This window comes from Astatotilapia calliptera, chromosome 3 (genome assembly GCF_900246225.1).
Source record: "Astatotilapia calliptera chromosome 3, fAstCal1.2, whole genome shotgun sequence".
Taxonomy (NCBI): Eukaryota; Metazoa; Chordata; class Actinopteri; order Cichliformes; family Cichlidae; genus Astatotilapia; species Astatotilapia calliptera.
Window position 1 is genome coordinate 16,100,052 of NC_039304.1, and position 18,844 is coordinate 16,118,895.

General features: G+C 42.9%; 1 protein-coding gene across 1 annotated transcript; it reads right to left on the bottom strand.

The window, feature by feature from the left end:
- Window positions 1-908: 908 nt before the first annotated feature.
- On the bottom strand, window positions 909-13,767 carry LOC113012336 (phospholipid scramblase 2-like). Its single transcript, XM_026152466.1, has 6 exons — window positions 13,676-13,767; window positions 11,408-11,682; window positions 3,627-3,660; window positions 3,217-3,437; window positions 1,808-1,969; window positions 909-1,146 (listed from the first exon to the last, which is right to left on the bottom strand). Exons 1-6 carry the CDS (start codon window positions 13,686-13,688, stop codon window positions 958-960), a joined length of 894 nt encoding a protein of 297 aa, XP_026008251.1. The 5' UTR covers window positions 13,689-13,767; the 3' UTR covers window positions 909-957.
- Between the last annotated feature and the right edge of the window lie 5,077 nt (window positions 13,768-18,844).

Consider the following 18,844-nt stretch of genomic DNA (forward strand, 5'->3'; position numbering starts at 1 on the left):
ACACTATATCGGATTCATATCGGTATCGGCAGATATCCAAATTTATGATATCGGTATCGGACATAAAAAAGTGGTATCGTGCCATCTCTAGTTTTAATTTTAAAAAAATAATTATCTCTTTCTAAATCATTACAATTATGTGATCTAACTGGTACTGAAAGGGTTACATTTCAAAAGTATGTCTTTTTGCCCCCTTTTCCCTGTTCATGCCCTATCGGCCGTAATAACATGGGAATGGAAGTGCCACTGGTTGCCTTTCCTCATAAGAGCCATCCCTCAAGATTTTCTCCATTTATAGCAATGCATTATCAGGGATTGTAACATCTAGTCCTTTTGCTGAATATGTTGATTCATGTTCATTATGTTCATTATGTCCATTCACGTTTTCTTCAGTTTTTGTTCTACTGCAGAATATTTTTAAGGCTATCTGCTATTAAAAGCCAGGCCAGGCTGATGATTAAGTTTAACATTGCCTACAATATTGCCAAGGGGTGCCAAAAAACTTTAAGCACAAGCACTTTTTCAGTAACTTATCTTTTTTGCAGAATGGTGCTCAAAATAAAGAAATTTGTGTTCACAAGATTGTTAGTTAATCATTTACAAATCAATATTGTTTGTATGAACAGCAATTTAAAAATAAAGTGAAACATGTAAAACAGTGGGGTTCAGCGATTCGGGTGAAAAATTTGGGTGCACCTAACTTTTGTGCTGGTCCACCTAAGAAAAAAAGTTAGGCGCACCAGTGCAATCATGGCAAAAGTTAGTCTGGAGCCCAGTACATAACAGGAAAACACCTTCATCGCAGGGCATCCCCCCATGTTTTCGTTTTCTTCTGTTATGAAAACACACTGCTGCAATTGTTAGCCTCTCCGATTTTCTCAAAGAACATGAAATCCTGCAGAGCAACGCCAAAAGTATTCGATTGTTTTATTCAGCAACACACCACATATTTCAAAATCAACAATGTCCATCTACATCGTGAGGAACGAGGAAGCAGGCGCCCATCAGCACAGCTTTCATCTTCACGTCCAAGTCCAGCGGGAACTGGATGCCAAAGTTACTGGTGTCAGTGAAGGTTTCCTTCAGAAGGCCGCCCCACTGCCTGCTGATGCGACCAATGGGGGTGTCGCCATCTTTCCCCTTGAGCTGAACAACAATAAGAATACCAGCGTTCGTCAGCCACAATTGCTTTCTTAAACACTCATAACTGTTCACATTGTTGCTGATTTGTTTAAATTTGTTTTGCCTTCTTACTGAGAAATATGAGCTTAATGTGCAGTTAGCTTACCAGGAGATAAAACAGCTTTTTTGGTTCTGTATGAAAGGTAACACAATCTGACCACCAGCAGCACTAAGGATCATTCACTTGGTGTCAAACTAATGGGAAAAATGTGTTTCCATGAATGCTCTTTAGTGTTGGAAAAGTAACTGGACGAGTGGGAGAAAATACTGACAAGCAAGCTCACCAAGACACAAGAAGATTACATAATAAACAAAAATCAGGCTCTGCTGCAATCCTGGGAGATTAGCTGACCTGATCTGCTGTTTAAGCTGCTTTAGCCTGCCTACAATTGCAATTCACCTGCAAGCTGCTTTGCAACAAACCTCCACCAAAGCTCCTCTTTTTATAATTATTAACTGCCCAATTATTAGTTGACTTAATTAAAATCATCATCAACATTTCTGTGACTGTTACCAGTCCTGTTTAGATTATCTGAGTGGATCTGTAACAAATCACTGTTGGCTGATGGATGAAATTTACTCAGAGTTCGGTTTCCCCCCACAAACAATGACCCTCTGAGCTCACCTCAAAGTTGACATCTCCACAGCAGTTGCAGGCAAAACAGGGCCCCTCCAGTCTCATGAGTGTCTCCTTGTTTGCTCCCTGGATGGAAAACTTTGGCAGGAAAGGGTGCCAGTCCTGTTTGACGTACCCTATGGTGGTCCCAGGTGGAGCCTGGACCTCCATCTGTTGGTCACATAGTTAGTTAGACACATAGTAGCTCTGCACAAAATTAGAAAGCTATTTCACAGAGCTTCGTTTGCTCTCTTTCCTGGACACTGACAGCTATAAATAAAATGTCACGCTGTCTGCATCTGTTCCACAGTGCATTTACTGTTGAGGGGGAAAAGCAGATCAAAGTGGTAAACACACTGACAATTTAATAATCAAAGTCTGCTGATAATAACATTTGAATTTGATGTTCTAAACAGGCTGTAGAACAGTGTTTAATGGGTGATCACAAAGATCTTGAATCAAATGCTTTCCCTAAATTTGGCCTCAAGACCATCTTCTTGAGCATGCCTGGATGGACTACGGTTAGTAGCTGTTAATTTTTTGACTGCTCACTGGAAGCCTCCTTTTAACTGCTTACACTGTGCACTCTGTACATTTCACCATAAAACTCAAACGTGCATAAAAAGCAAATACCAGTGTCCTTGTCAAACTGACTCCAATTTCACATCAATTATCACTAATGATACAGGCAGGGTCTGCAGCTCCAATCGACTGTCAATGCAGAGAACATTAATCTGCATGCAGTTGGTTCCAGGACAGAGCACACTGATAACTCAGAGCAGTTTCTTTGGTCACCTGGACCAATCAGCAGTAAATTAGCCCACTTCCCACCCTAAAAACTACTTTAAATCCAGCAGGGTTAACAGAGGCAGGCGAATAAATCAGACTTGTATAGCAGCTCCACTAAAAACATTCCTGAAGAATAGAAGTAAATCCTGAACAGGAGATGAGCTGTTGTAAGTGTAAGTGTCACAAAATAAACTACAGAGCTCGCGTTTCTCTTAAAATCTTCAGATTTTTCCTTTAATTTCTACATTACATTAAAAAAAAAATCATTGCCCCTTATAAAACTGTAATGTCTTGATTTATTTGCCTTTATCTGATCTAACTTTTGTATCTATCTTTATTTAATCAAAAAAAGTGATTAGGTATGTCTTAACAGAAAGTAAAGAGTTTATTCTTCCCTATTTGAGTCTCTTCAGATATTTGCTATAGCTAAAGATTAACCAGCACATCTAGATCAAATACAATAATCCAGATATGATGGATGAGTACTCAGATTTCACACCAAAAATGCTTTTGACCGGGAACAATATTGGTCTAGGTGTGGTAAATGAATGCAATATGACTCCATTAACCTCTTTCAACACTAGCCAAGTCACTTCTACTCAAACACAGAAACATTAGAGTGGACTGACCTCTTGCAGGTAGCAGGGGCAACAGCAGGAGGAGCAGCGGAAAGGCCTGATGAGACGGATAACCTCCCTGTCCATGTTGTCCTTTATTTTCATGTCGAAGCTGCGCAGAGAGCCGTAACAGTTCCTTTCGCAGCAGTCACTCTTCTCTTTGGCCTCGTAGATCTTTTGACCCAGACTGTTTTTGATTTCATACTGTCTGTTTTTCTCAAAACCGATGAATGCTGGGCGTGGTTGGGAGAAGAGAAGGGAAAACGGTGAGCAATGAAGTAACAATAAGTAAGGAATTTCAAGGGCAGATATAATTTTTCTTCCATTCGTTTTCATCTTGAAAGGCTTTAAGCCTCACACACTGCTGCTTATGAGCTGCTGAAGGATTAAATATTCTGTGTTGTACAAGATGCACGCCTCACCTTCGACTTTCTGATGGATCAGGATCTGGTCAATCTAAAACCGAAGGAGAGAAAGCAAACTGAAAATAAAGCAACTCTGTGGCACATCCTGCAATCTGAAAGTCTCTTCCTTCTAAAAACAATTAAAAGCACATATCAGGCATTTTCAATGCAAATGACCTTCCCATATAAAAATTCATTCTTTAAGCCATAGAGTATTTCAGCTCCATCAGACTCTGCTGGTTAAACAAACATACCTTCTTTCTCTTTGTCTGCAAAGCTAATCAAGCACTAATGTGTATATAATGCAAGCTTGGGAGGTGTTTCCTTTAATATTTGCACAAATAAATCCTATAGAGGGATTTTTAAAAGAAAATTTTTTGAATGTGATCTTTAACTGGGTTCAAATGGCCAACGGGACTGACCTCGCGTATTATTTTAAAAAGGAAACTGACTTTGGTGTCACACATTTCCAAATCCGAGATGAGATTAATGATCACCAAATAGTGCAGCAAACTACTGTACAAGTATTTCAATGGTGAGCCAATAACAGAACTACAAAATGCTACTTTTACCCACAACAGTCTTAAACATGTGACCTTTTCTCTTACTAAGAGGTCTATGAGAGATCCAGGAACTGTATCTGTTCACCCCCATGGCCAGCAGCTTTTCAGGTTCATACCAAATCCAAATAAAATGGGAGGATTAAATGAGTCATCCGGCCCCCTTCCTTCCGGTTAGCGTATAGCCTCAGGGTGCTGGACGTGGGGTGAAACCCTCCATGCATGGTAAGGAGCTTTCTTGTCTTGATGTCAGTGGCTTCCCTCTCTTTGTTACCATCCGACTACACTTCTCCAGCCCGAACAACATTCCGATGTCATTGCTGCATATCCTGTTGGTGTGGATCAGTGAATCGATGTCTCGTTCACTCTTGGCATACAGCTTGATGTCATCCATGTACAGGAGGTGGCTGACAACTGCTCCGTTCCGTAGTCGGTATCCGTAGCCAGTCTTGTTAATGATCTCACTGAGGGGGTTCAGGCCTATGCAGAACAGCAGTGGGGACAGAGCACCTCCTTGGTAGATCCCGCACTTGATGGTGACTTGTGCTATGGGCTTGGAGTTGGCCTCCAGTGTTGTCGGCTACATCCCCATTGAGTTCCCGATGAAGGCTCTCAGGGTCCCATTGATCTTGTACAATTCTAGGCATTCCAGGATCCAGGTGTGGGGCATTGAGTCATAGGCCTTCTTGTAATCAATCCACTGCACAGGTTGGTCAGTCTGGTCTTGCAGTCTCGGCTGACTGCTTGGTCTGCCAGTAGCTGGTGTTTTGTCCCTCTGGTATTCTTGCCCATCCCTTTCTGTGCCCCGCTCATGTATTGACCCATGTGCCTGTTCATCTTAGCCGCTATGATGCCTGACAGGAGCTTCCACGTGGTGCTGAGGCAGGTTATTGGTCGGTAGTTGGAGGGGACCGGTCCCTTCTGGCCACTGAGCATTGCCGTTATGGGTTGCGTCCTTCTCCCATATGCTCTTCCAGTATTGTTCTGCCTCCAGCCTTGGTGGTGCTGTTCTCATATTGTTCCCCTGCCACTGAGAGTACACCTTTGCTGGTTCCGTGGAGAACAGCTGGTTTATTCTCCTGCCTTCTATCTCTCTGGTGTACCTCCTCAAGCGGCTGGCCAAGGCTGTGAGTCTTTGCTTGGCAGTTTCCAAGACCTCAGGTATGGACAGCTTCCTGTACTTCTTAGGCACCTTCCTCATCGCGGCTTTCTGCAACTCCGATAGTTGGCTAACCTCCCTCCGTGCTACCTTGATCTTAGCCTCTAGCCTCCTTCTCCATGGAGGGTACTGCCCCTTGTGGCTGTTCAACTTGTAGCCAAGCATCTCACTGATCACTGCTGCCGAATTGTAGATCAGCTTGTTAGTGTCGGTAATCGTGGTTGTAGGTATTGCCCGTAGTGCTGCATTAACATCATCTAGCAGACCTTCTGAGGGTACTTCACGTAATATTGGTAACCGGCTACGGGGGTCCAGGTTTCAAGCTTGGCCATAATCCTTTCTTTCAGGTCAGTTCCTCTCGCACTCAACAATCCTTCTCCTATCGCACTTGGGGCTTGGTACCCAATTAGGGGTGGGTTTTTATAATCGATTCATCGATTAAAATCGATTCTGGCTTGGATAACGTAAAATCGATTCATTAAAATCCTAAATCGATTTTTTAATATAAATTTATTTTGTCCGAAATGCCAGAATCTCTAGTGACATCTCACAAAATTTCAAGAACCACCAAACAGTAAATGAGAGCAGGTACAGGGATTCTGCACATAGACTTAAACACACAGCGGATCAGAATCAGTTAGATGTCGCCTTTCTCACAGTCGGGGCTGAAAGCCGACAGCTCGCTGATCCGGGTCCGCGCTTTGTGTTCACGCCCTTTATGCGCTGATTCTAAAGCTGTTAGTTTGATCTCTCTCCAAACAATATTGACCGAACCAGCAGCAAAAGAAGATCCAAACGCTTCACATAAACATCGTCATGAATTCACTCTTTTACTGTTTTGCTTCCATTGCGATGCGCAGCTCTCTCCCTCTCTCCCTCCCCCTCTCTCTCTCTCTCGAACAGTTTCGCTTTCTTCATTATTCGCTTGCTTGTTACACAAGTCTACTGTTGCTTACAGCGCTGTCGGCCGCTGTTTTTTTCCCTTTTACATTCTTCCGAAAAGAAAACCTCATTTCTGCCGTTCAATACTGAACAAATTGAAACTTTTTAAAATTATTCAAAATGCAAAACGCTTAACCGTGTCTCTAATAAAACTGCTGTAACGTCAGAGGTAATGTTCATTAATTAATGGTTTTCTTTCGTTTTCGATGTACTGCAGAATATTTTTATAAAATCCCAGGCCAGGAAAATCACCTACATGTTTTTCTGTGTTTTATCTTCAGCTACTTTGACACAAAGGCACCTGCTGTGATGCTCACACCTTGGATAAAGTCTTGCGAGTGTCAGCTTCCTTTTTATAGATACAAAAATATGTAAATGTTCTGATCTGAATTATATTTCTGACTGTCAAAATTTCCCAGATTTAAATCGAATCGAATTAAATCGAATCGTGGATCGAATCGATTCGGGACCTTGTGAATCGGAATTGAATCGATTCTAGAAATCAGTGACGATACCCAGCCCTATACCCAATCTTGGGTGGGGGTGATGATATCTCTCCCCTGACCTGGCGTCCTGGCTCCCCCTTGCCGTAGCATTTATGTTGTACCTCGTCAATCTCTAGCTGTGAGAGCAGTCCCTTCTTTCGAATGTTGGAACACTGAGCTACTAGTTGTTTTGCCGTCATTGTGGATGTTGGGTATCGAAGAATCCATAGGTCCCTCATCCTATTCATGTAGCCCCTTCCGCCGGGGTTACTTGCGTAGTAGCATTCCAACAACGCCCTGTTTTATATATATATATATATGTCACACAGCGGAAATTTGTGTTTTTATGTTTTATCAATCTGTGTATTGGTACATAGTGTTGATTTTATTTGCATGATTTTATAGTGATATTTATATTGCAGGTTTGTTTATTGATATTTATACTGCATGGTTTTATCCTCATATTTATATTTGTGTTAATGTTGTACCATGTTCCTTTAACCCACTGTGGACTAAACAGTCAATTGTAGGCACCTGTGAGGTGGGGGCGTTCCCCAAGGTGGCCTATCAGCCGCCAGGTTGACCGCTATCCCCTTTTGTTAAAGGGGATAGCGAGCGCAGAGACAAAGAGAGTGACGCACGAAAGGTGGGCAGGAGAAAAAGGAGCGCGTGCAAGCCCGCACGTGTGTGGAAGGAACTGCTGCCTGACTGTGGGGTGCCGCGAGTCGTTCGGCGATCCACTCCCAACGCAGGAACGGCAACAGTCGGTGGCGATGGCTGCAATGCACAACAGGGCAGGGATGTCCTTCTGCCTGCATCTGACGGTGAGACGAGGGAGGCCGTGTTCAGGTGTGGAGTGGGGCGGGACTGTGCGGCGACGCGCTGTCAGGAGGAGACAGGTCCGCGATAGGAGCCCCCTCCCTGGTCTGTTGCTGACGAGTTTTACCATACTGGAAGAGAAGTTCCTCTCCTGTCTCTTTCATATAAGGACCATTCGCCCATGTGTGGCTGGACTGTGGGATTATGGGACTATGGGAGAGTAATTTTGGTATATAGAACACATGTTTTAGCCTTGTTTTAATATTGTATAGTTATTTCTGCCGGCAGGGTTTTTAGCGGGTTGCAACACTACTTTTATTGTATACGGGGAATTTTATCTTGTATTTGTGACTCTGGCTGTGTTTTTTTTATTATGGAAATAAATGGTGTTTGAAGCCAGCTTAGTTTCTGTGCCCTGAGCGCTGACCCACCCACTCCCCTTTTTCGCTTGTATGTATACCAGACGTGGTGGTGGTGAAGATTTAGGTCCACCAGTCTTAGCGGATATATATATATATATATATATATATATATATATATATATATATATATATATATATATATATATATATATATATTAGGGGTGCAACGATACACAAAATTCACGGTTCGGTTCGATACTTTGGTGTCACGGTTCAATATTTTTTCGATACAAAAAAATGTTCATGCATTTTTTATTTGTCATTTATTAAAATTATAAATATATATTTTAACTCAAAAGTAAAGTTTTTAAATTTAACCCTAACCCTTGTGCATGTTTTTTATTTTGACAGCGAATGCGCACCTGCGGACCACTTATGTGCAGCCCTGGTTATTTAGCTCATCATATTGCAGCCACAGAAATTCTTTTGTCCATGAAACCATAAAGCTGCACTTTCTTTTTGCCTTATAGTCTGATTTGTCATAACTTCTCCGTTTTGTGGTAAGCTTTTCTTTGGCTGTCACTTCTTCACCCTGACCTGTCTTATTTGGCTCAGCAGAACTGAAATGCTTTTACACACTCACTCACATAAGCTCAGCGATTCTCTGCACGATCAACCTCTCACATGTTTAAGCTTGCTGCGGGAGATTTCACTTGTCATGTTTGCATAGTAAGCTAACAATTAATAAGATGATGTCAGAGGAATTGGTGCACAAATTATCATCACTCACAGATCAGTGCTGTCGCTCTCTATACACAGTTCGCACGATTGCAAAGTGAAAGCAAAAAAACAAGCGCAAATTCAAACGCGATTTCAATATGTCACATATTGACAGTGGCTCACCGATGCCAATGACATAATTACCCAGCTACATTTCTGAAAGAATGCAAAAGCATTGACATATATTTTTCCTACAATAGCCCGACGGGCAGGGAAGAGATAGATTTTGGTAGCCCGACTGGAAAGATCGCTAGCCCCAGGACATCGGGCTAGCGATATTGCGAGCCCTGTATCTGATTGAGGAATCACTCATCTTTGGAAAAGAGAGTTTATTACAGAGAAATGTCTCTTTCCAAAATAAAAGCTATACTATCCGCTTCTTCTGGGCTATATTCTCAGCAGCATAAGGAGAATCATGTGCTAACAGCTGTCTAAATGACTCGGCTAAAGTTAGTAGCATGCTTGTTGTATTTGTCTTTGCACTAGGATGATGTCGGCGTAAATGTGCAGTCATATTCGTTGTGTTCCCACTAGTGCTTTCAGGTTAATCTCGTTGAAATGACCTTAACGCCACAACACGGCAAATCTCCGTTAACGAGCTACCGCCGATCGCTCCGTGCATGGGGCTAGACGGCCACCACGTTAACGAGCTAACTGCGCTAACACACTAGTTCACACCCATGTAATTGAGCATTGCATGGCACATCCAACATACTGTTTTACATGACTCGCTTACCTTCAGGGTCATACGTCACATGAAAACCAAAATAATTCCAAACGCCAGATCTGAATGAGGTTCAATTTGCCTGTTACAAGGAGAGCTTAACTTCTGTCTCGCTAGCTTGCCCTGCGCTCTTCCTTCTGACTATGCTGTCTGTGTTGAGCGCTCAGTGAATCTGCATTCGACTACTCCGCCTAGGCTGCACTGTCGAGCCTAGGCGGAGTAGTTGAATGCAGATTCACTGAGCGCTCAACACAGACAGCATCGTCAGAAGGAAAATTGATAAAATAAATTACAAATGTTGTATTGTTCATACATATGCGTACCGAACCGAAAGCACTGTATCGAACGGTTCAATATCGATACGAATATCGTTGCACCCCTAATATATATATATATATATATATATATATATATATATATATATATATAAATGCGATTCTGATCAAAATTCATGACATTTAACAAGACACTGAACCAATGCCACAGCACTCACAATCACCTGATTGCAATGATTTTTTATTCTGCCAGTGGTTCCCAAACTTTTTTTGCCAGGCCCCCCTTTGTTTTACAAGAAAGATTTTCGCGCCTCCCCGAACATTTTTCGTGTTGTTCGCGCCCCCGCGAACACGCACACGCACCCACACATCCTCCAACCACACACACCCATATTTTGCTCCATTGCGGTTTATTTCACACCTCAAACATTTAGTAAACAATTAAGCAAATACAAGTAACCTGCAATAAATTACAGGTAGTAAGAAAATAAACTACTAACTCTTTTACGCTACGTCCACACCTATACGGGTATTTTTGAAAACGCAGCTGTTCCGTCCACACGTAAACAGCGTTTCGAATCACCGAAAACTGAGATTTTTCAAAACTCCTTTTTTGTGTTTATGTGTGGACGAGGAATACAGAGTTCGTCACGCAATGTCAAAGGTATGTGCCTTTTTTCACGTCACGCTGTGCGCCACGTTATTGTTTACATGAGAATTTCAGAATGGCAGATAGAGACAAAATACTGTTAATCTGACTATCTGCAGGTTTTACACGCTTACATACACGCACGCAGTTACAGTCCCTCCATTTACAAAGGCAGATGTGATTATTTTACGTGTAGTTGTTTTTTTTCCCTGTGTAATAATATTCAACATTGCTATCAATACATTTTTCAAAAAATGCCTCTCTGTGCAAAATGGGTTCAAAAACATAAACAGCTGTGGGATACTGTTTGTCCATGATTTGAACAGGTGGAACAAATCGTGGCAGGATCAGCCTGATATTATTTGTATCCCGCTGTAACTTTACTGTATACAGAGCTAACATCTCCAAAATGTCAGGAGTAGTTAGTTATTACAGCAAGTGTTTGTGAACTAAAAATCACAAATGTGGGATACTGTTTGTCCGTGATTTAAACAGCCCAGCGCTGCTCCCAACAAAGGGAAGACCAATTCTGCAGGGGAGACCTACCTCGGCACTTGTGCAGGTGAAACCAAAGGGCAGACATGCTTCACCATATTTTCTAGTCCTAGGCTTAGAATGAAGTTGGTTTGGAAACATATTCAGCTATGCTTCATCTCCTGCTTTGCGTTTCTGTAGGCGCCCGTGCTAGCAGTGTCCAAGCGTTTTGTTTTTTCCCCCCCCCTTTTCATCCCACGCCCCCCCTGCCATGGCTCTGCGCCCCCCCCCCCCCCCCCCCCCCCGGGGATGGGCCCCACAGTTTGGGAAGGTCTCTACTATCCAATGACTGATATAACACTAATAGAAAGAAATAACTAGATAGATGAAAGAAAGACGTGAACAAGTGGAGCCTACAGTGAATTTTCAGAGCTCATCTTGGAAAAGCAAAATATGTTTGGCACAAGAGTGCATTCAGATCATAATTGTGACTCCAAAAGCTGCTGAACAGGACAGCATATAAAACAAAACAACAAAAAACTGCACTGGTTTAACCTTTCTCTGCCCTACCTGTGTGAGGTACTCAAGTCCAGGTGGGACACCAACGGGGACTGCTGGACCTCCAGGAGCTGGTGAAATCCCCCCTGATGGGCCACCGTATTCAGGGCCTGGAGCTGGTCCTATGGGTACTGGCTGGTACATGACCATAGGCTGTTTTTTATAGCCCATGTTGAAGCCCGGTGGATGGCCATGACTGGGGTGTCCATATCCAGGAGAAACTGGACATGTACCTCCACCGGGCTGAGACATGGGGTAGGATGACTGGTTTGGAGCACCTGGGTAAACTGGAGGGGAAATCTGTTCAGATATACTGACAGTCTGATTTGACTGAATTTGAATATATGAGCTCGGTTGTCGCCATACAAACTATGACAGTCAAACTTGAGAAAGTAGAGCTCAATATTTACCAATATTTAGCACAAATAAGAAATACAAGGGGGAAATGTAAGAGATCACAAAAAACTAAAACAATCCATCAACTCTGAGTATGAATGACAATATAAATATACACACATAAAAACTACGCTACATATATATACCGGTATATAAATTCCCCTCTCTATCCTTCAAGCTCGGGTCCTCTATCAGAGGCCTGGGAACCTGAGGGTCCTGCGAAGTATCTTAGCTGTTCCTAGCACTCTTCTGGACAGAGATCTCTGATGTTTTTCCTGGATTTGCTGGAGCCACTTGCTTAGCTAGTTACCACTGGGATCACTGTTACCTTCATCCTCCACATCTTCTCCAGCTCTTCTCTGAGCCCTTGGTATTTCTCAAGTTTCTTGTGTTCCTTCTTCCTGATATTGCTGTCATTCGGAACCGCTACATCGATCACTACGGCCGTCTTCTTCTGTTTATCTACCACCACTATGTCCGGTTGGTTAGCCACCACCATTTTGTCCGTCTGTATCTGGAAGTCCCACAGATTAGCTCGGTCCTTCTCCACCACCATAGTTGGCATTTCCCATTTTGACCTTGCGACTTCCAGGCCATAGTCAGCACAGATGTTTCTGTACACTATGCCGGCCACTTGGTTATGGCATACCATGTATGCCCTGCCAGCTAGCATCGTGCACCCTGCTGTTATGTGCTGGATTGTCTCAGGGGCATCTTTACACAGCCTGCACCTGGGGTCTTGCCTGGTGTGATAGACCCCAGCCTCTATGGATCTTGTGCTCAGAGCTTGTTCTTGTGCTACCATGATTAGTGCCTCTGTGCTGTCTTTCAGTCCAGCTTTGTCCAGCCACTGGTAGGATTTCTGGATATCAGCCACCTCTTCTATCTGCCGGCGGTACATACTGTGCAGGGTCCTGTCCCTCCAGGATGGTGCCTCCACTTCCTCGGATTTCTGCTGCCTGAGGTATTCACTGAGCACGTGGTCGGTTGGGGCCATCTTCCTGATGTATTCACGGATGTTCACTGCCTCATCCTGGACTGTGGTGCTGACACTCACTAGTCCCTGGCCTCCTTTCTTCCGCTTAGCGTACAGCCTCAGGGTGCTGGACTTGGGGTGAACAGCAGTCTAAGGACCCAGGGCTCATGTATTTTTTGGATATGTTTATTATTCCGTATGTTGTGTTTTGGTGGTTTTCTTTCCTTTTTTCCTCCTTCCTGTGTGTGTGATCATACGCGCTCCCGGATTTTTTGGGTCGCTGAGGGGACTGTGACCCGGAGGTGTTCCCGCACTGGAGGCTGTTGCACCTTCTGCTCGTTAGCCTTCACCAGCTGCAGCTGATGTCCTGCTTAGGAAGGTGGCGGGGCTCCAGTCAGTGCGGGATTATACTATGTTAACCCTGTAAAGTACCTCTGTTGATGGGTGTTTGTGTGAACGACATCGCTACTGTGGGTTTCCTGCTGAGCTGTGTGTGGTTTTGTGTCACCAGGAGTCGGGAGTGAAGAGCGTCGTCTCGAGGGGAAATCACGGAGCAGAATCGGGTTTTGTAGTTGTCACCTTTTTCACTGTTTATGGACACGTGCACTGTGTGGGATTCACAGAGGAATCGCCACTGGAGGCTGGATCTGTACATAGTTGTTGTTCTTCCACTCACTATAAATAAATCCACTGTCCTTCACTATAAGAGTCCAGCGTTTGGGTCCCACTTTCCTCAACTCCACGGTCTGCCATTGCTGACCGTGACAGTGATAACAAGTGAGTAGTTTTTCTTTTGGGGGGTGGACCGGATTTTTTTCTCACATTTTTAAAACACTCTTACATCTTCATATTTTCTCCCAATGAAGAAAGGAAAACAGTCAGCACAAATGTGAAATACAGTCACTTACCAGGAGCAGACATGGTGCAGAGCTTTTGTGGGTGGAGGAAGAAAAATAAGGTCACACTTCCCGACGCAATCCTATGGAAATTCTATGGAAAACTGAAAGGATAAAGGGAAGAAGAAGAGAAAAAAGGGGGAGGGGTGGGTGAGATAGAAACCAGCAGGAGGAGGGTGCACAGAGAGCGACAGTTGCACAAACATGAATGCTTAACCTTAATCGGTTATGCCCTCAAGGCGAGCGACTCGAAGTTGTGTGTAAATGTGCCCTGTCTGGGATCCTGACACAAAGCTTCACGGATAATATTCAGAGACAACCCAGAGGTGCAAAACAATCCTGACAAAGTTGGGTTCCAACTTGTGGCCCTTTTGTCCCTGATGGAGACCTACATTATGAAAATCAAAGGATTGGGCGTGCCCCGTGTCAGTGCAGGACTTGCAGCTAATGGAGCCCTTTTTTCCCCATTTATATGTCATTAAAGTACACTCAGGTTCCCATTAGAGCTCATTAAAAAGAAAAACACCTACAGCTTCTTAAAGCCCACGAGCATCTCCTGCCTCGTGAACACTCTTTATGTCGTAGTAAAAGAAAGAATAAGAAAAAAATATGTCTGTGAAGGTTCTCAGTCATCCAGGTCATCGTACTCTAAGGAGCTTGGACAGAAACGCGTCTGGACATCTTTAAGTTTCTTGAAGACGTTTCTCCAACCATCTGAGAAGCTTCTTCAGTTCTAAGAGCAAATCTGGGACTCTCCACCATTTGCTCTTAGAACCCAAGAAGCTTCTCAGGTGATAGAAGAAATGTCTTCAAGAAACTTAAAGAAGTCCAGATGCTTTCTTTCCAAGCTCCTTAGAATAAGAAAAATAAGGTCATGAACAGCACACACACTCACACAAAAATATCTCACCTCTCTGGCTGTTTCCCTTGAAGTGCCTTGAAGTGCCAACGACAAGAAACGAAACTTAAGTGGGGGGAAAGCAGAGGGTTCCTGCCCACTTTCTCTAACCTGTGCTGTAAGCCTCTCATCCTCTCACTTCTCTCTAGTCTCCTCCCCCTTTCCAGGATTTTAAAGCTAAGGTTTTGGTGGATCATTGAGCTGTGAACACGAGTGTTTTAGTGCACTGGGCGGGAAGAGGAGACTGGCGTCACCAGAGTAGACTTGTAGTCAAGACCGCCTAATCCGAGACCAAGACAAGACCAAGACCAGAGGGTATCAAGACCAAGACCAAGACCAAGTTGAGACGAGACCGAGACAAAAAAAGTATTTAAACTGCAGCCAGATGCTATTCTATATACATATGCAGGACACCTTAAACTACTTTTTTAATTAAGCAGCAAGGCAGAACAAAATCAGGGCTGTATCAAGACACAGGGACTAAACCCCAATTCAACCAGACCCAGAACTGATCCAGAATTAAAACAGGACTACAACAGTTCAAAATCAGGACTACTGAGGACTTAACCAAGACAGAACAAGAATCAGAACTAGATGATAGTAGCACTAAAAATCATCATAGACCTGCACTACACTTATTTTTTTAATTCTACCAAAGTACAATATTTAGATTGAGAAAAGTTTATATAATTATTTAGCCTCGTTGTGCAAACAAGCCTGCAAAACTTAATAAATATTTGAAAAGTAACAAATGGTATCTAAAAAGAAACACTAGGTACATGTTCTGATGAGTTTTGGCAAACAACCATTTGACTAACATGTGTGTCTCACCTGCTCTTGTTCCATCTCTGTTCTGTCCTCATTCTCTCTCTCCCTCTCTGTTCCTCTCTCTCCCTCTTTGTGCTGACAATCAAGCCAAACACCAACATCATCAAATATACAGTTGAAACCAGATATTTATGTACTCTTCAGATATGTCTATGAAGGTTCTCAGTCATCCAGGTCATCGTAGTCAAAGGAGCTTGCAAAGAAAAGCGTCTGGACTTCTTTAAGTTACTTGAAGACGTTTCACCTCTCATCCGAGAAGCTTCTTCAGTTCTAAGGTCAAATGGTGGAGAGTCCCAGATATAAACCTAGTGGGAGAAACCCCCCACAGAGGGACAAAAGGACCCCCTGATGATCCTCTAATCGCCTGAGCCAAGGTGTGAAACTGGGTGTGGATCCCAGTCAGCCAGAGTTTCGGGTGAGTTCATTGTGAAACCTGGCCCCACCTTATCATGCGAATTCCTGAGATCAGATGGCCCAGGATGTGAGTGGGCGTTAAGGCGTCTGGGAAGGGATCTCAAAACTGGATTATAGATGGCAGACATTTTGCTAGATCCGCCCCTGCACAGTTACAGCCGTCAGCTGCGTAGAAAAAGATCCTGGAGTAGAAAGTAATATTAAATAAATTCTAACAACAGCTTATCAAGCTTAAACGTGCTGCTGTTGTTCAGCCGCTGGTTTCCTCTTTCTGGTGCAAAGTGGGCCAAAAACAAAGAAGAGAGACAGACAGAAATGAAACTGATCATTAATCAGTTTCATGATTGAAGTAGCAGCAGGAGAGGGAGGGAGAGAGAAGAGGCAGTCGCTCCATATATCGGTTGTTAAGCTTAACATGGGAATGCTTTACAAACATTCAGAGATCAACTTACACACTTGCTTTACTTCTCTCTGGGATAACTTCCTCAGAGATGAAATGCAGGTTTGGTAGCGAGGCTACAAATACACACAGCCGCTCTATCACGTGAGCACACTGCTCCTACGTGCTACGGTTATGAGCAGAGTTACGCCGTGTCGCAAGTTTTGTGAGGTGCTTTTTTGATATTTAATGGATCGGATTACATTTCTTTTATTTTTCTCCGATATCCGATCCAGTAATTTAGGATCGGTCCATCTCTAATCTAAACCAGACACAACCCCAGCAGGTTGTCGGGGATAGAGCGTGGTGCCTCAATACTGTGGAGTGGAGCAGGTGCCATCCAGCTGGATGAGTACTCTGACAGCAGGAGAGAGATCAGGAGCGAATAAGAGAACGGGAACACAAGAGAGGGTCTCATTGCACAGGCAAGTGATGAGATTCCTACTGATCAACATGATTTTATGCCTTTATCAAGGTTCAAGGTTCTTTATTTGTCACATGCATAGTTATACAAGTATAACACACAGTGAAATGTAGTCTGACACGCTCCTCGACATGTGCAAAAATTGGGGGGGTGTGGAGGTGTTTATGGTGATAAAACTGAAATTATTTAGATCCAAAGTGAAGGTCAGACCTGTTCATGCAGTTTTTGTGAAACACCTGTAGGGAAACAAGTGCTCACTTGAAAAATGTCTTACGTTATAAAAAGAAAACATTTTATGACCAAAAAAATTAAAGGTCAACATCACTGTAACATCATGTGTTGTGCAGAAACCCTTTTCTGGCTATTACTGAACCATACACAGTATAAAACATGGGCATAGCTTCCGCTTTGGAAAAAAAATGAAGGCAATGTGGAAGTGTCTCAAATCTACATTCTATCTGAAGGCCAACAGATGGTAGCTGTGGTTGCAAAACGAGTTCCAGTCATATAGAAGGGTATGGGGACACAGCTTCCTGTGAGCAAACACTTTGCTCCTGAGTTTATGGGCTCAGTAAGTCATAGTAAATCATTTGAGAGTCATATTGAATAAAAATGGTGCCTTGGTCAAATTCTATTTCAAAACGGAGAATTATCTGTGGTATAAAGCCACACGTTCATTGGCTAATTTTTTCAATCACAGGTTTGCAAAACCATTGCTCAATGGCAATGGTTTTGCAACCTGCCTTTCTCACAACATCAGCTTTTTAGCAACCAAGATGGTGACAGCATAAACCAACAGATGATGTCACCCTGCCTAAATCCATCTTCTGTCCTGTACACGTACTGAACACTATAAAAGACAGAAGAACAAATTGCGGCCATATTTACACTGATGTAAACGACAGCTTGTCTGGTTGGTAGTAATTCCAGTATTCCTGCTCACTGTCTGCTGTTCTCATTGCTCTGTTCAGGTTATGGAGGCGGTACATGGCGTGACCACGGACGAGGTTCATAAAGCACTTCAATGAAATGACTGGAACCCAGTGCGAGCTGAACAGCAACTAAAGGTCAGACCATCAAATAAAGAAAAAAAAAATCCCACTTGCCTATCTGTTTTTTTGAAGCTAATGATAAAATATAAGCCATCGGAATCTATTTTATACATGTAAAATATAAATGGCCATCAAGGAAAATCAAAACAATATATGCTCTATATAAAAAGGCATTAAAAAAAGAAAAGTAATAATGTTTACATATACTGAAGGTGGGCGAAGACAAAACTGACTAATATTCTTGAAACAGCTTAGAAGAAAGATGACATGATGTGGTTTTAAATAGCACGTCTTTTGCACATAGGTTTTCTGTTTTAATACATTTGTAAATATTGTAGTAGAAACTGATCTCTGGTGGCCTGAACACAGGATCTCAGCTCTGTGGCTCTTTAGTTCTCTAAGAGAGGCTCTTACCTTTGTCCTACTGCCTGCTAAGATTGACCCTGTGTACACCGACACGCTACAACTGGTTTAAATATTTGCACAGCAATAGCAGGTAAAATATTAGGTGATCATGTATGAAAACAAACTCCAAAGCCATGCCTCAGTGTTCTTGAGGGATGGGTGGACATGTGCAGACATGTTCTGAAATACTATACATGAACATCTCACATGCTCCCAGGAGATGGAGCACTAAGATTTTGTATCTAACCCAGTAGCACTGCTGTTGTCTTTCACTCATGCTTCTGAACAACGGCATGGATATAAATAACTTTCTGTTAATAGGCAAATAGTACAGAAAGTTCAGACTGAAGTGAGGATGCCATTCAACAGTTAAAAAAAATAAAATTGGCTAAAAGCACGATTTGAATGGAGCTTGTTTTGAGGCGGAGCAGGAGGGACTAGATTTCCCCTACTAAACCAAAGCTCATTTTCTCCAAGTGCAACCAGATGGTCCACATTTAGGCCGACAGAGCACCTTCCCCAGATTTTCCTGCAGCATCACGTGGGCAGAAAAACAAGAGACGATTGTGCTTTTAATAAAGGCTTATCGTTGCATTTGTTTATTTGAGAAATACATCGTTGCTTGTATATGTAAAAATGTCCAATCACAAGAAAAGTGTTACAAAACATTTTTGATAAAAAACACAGGAAACATGTTCCAGCCCCTCCCAGCTGTACATAT

What these genes read in the sequence shown, in the direction of transcription:
- LOC113012336 (XM_026152466.1), bottom strand. An exon ending in GACTTGAGTACCTCACACAG is followed by an intron (nt 3,661 to 11,407) that starts GTAGGGCAGAGA and finishes CTTCGGTTTTAG; the next exon opens with ATTGACCAGATCCTGATCCA. An exon ending in GATCCATCAGAAAGTCGAAG is followed by an intron (nt 3,438 to 3,626) that starts GTGAGGCGTGCA and finishes AACCACGCCCAG; the next exon opens with CATTCATCGGTTTTGAGAAA.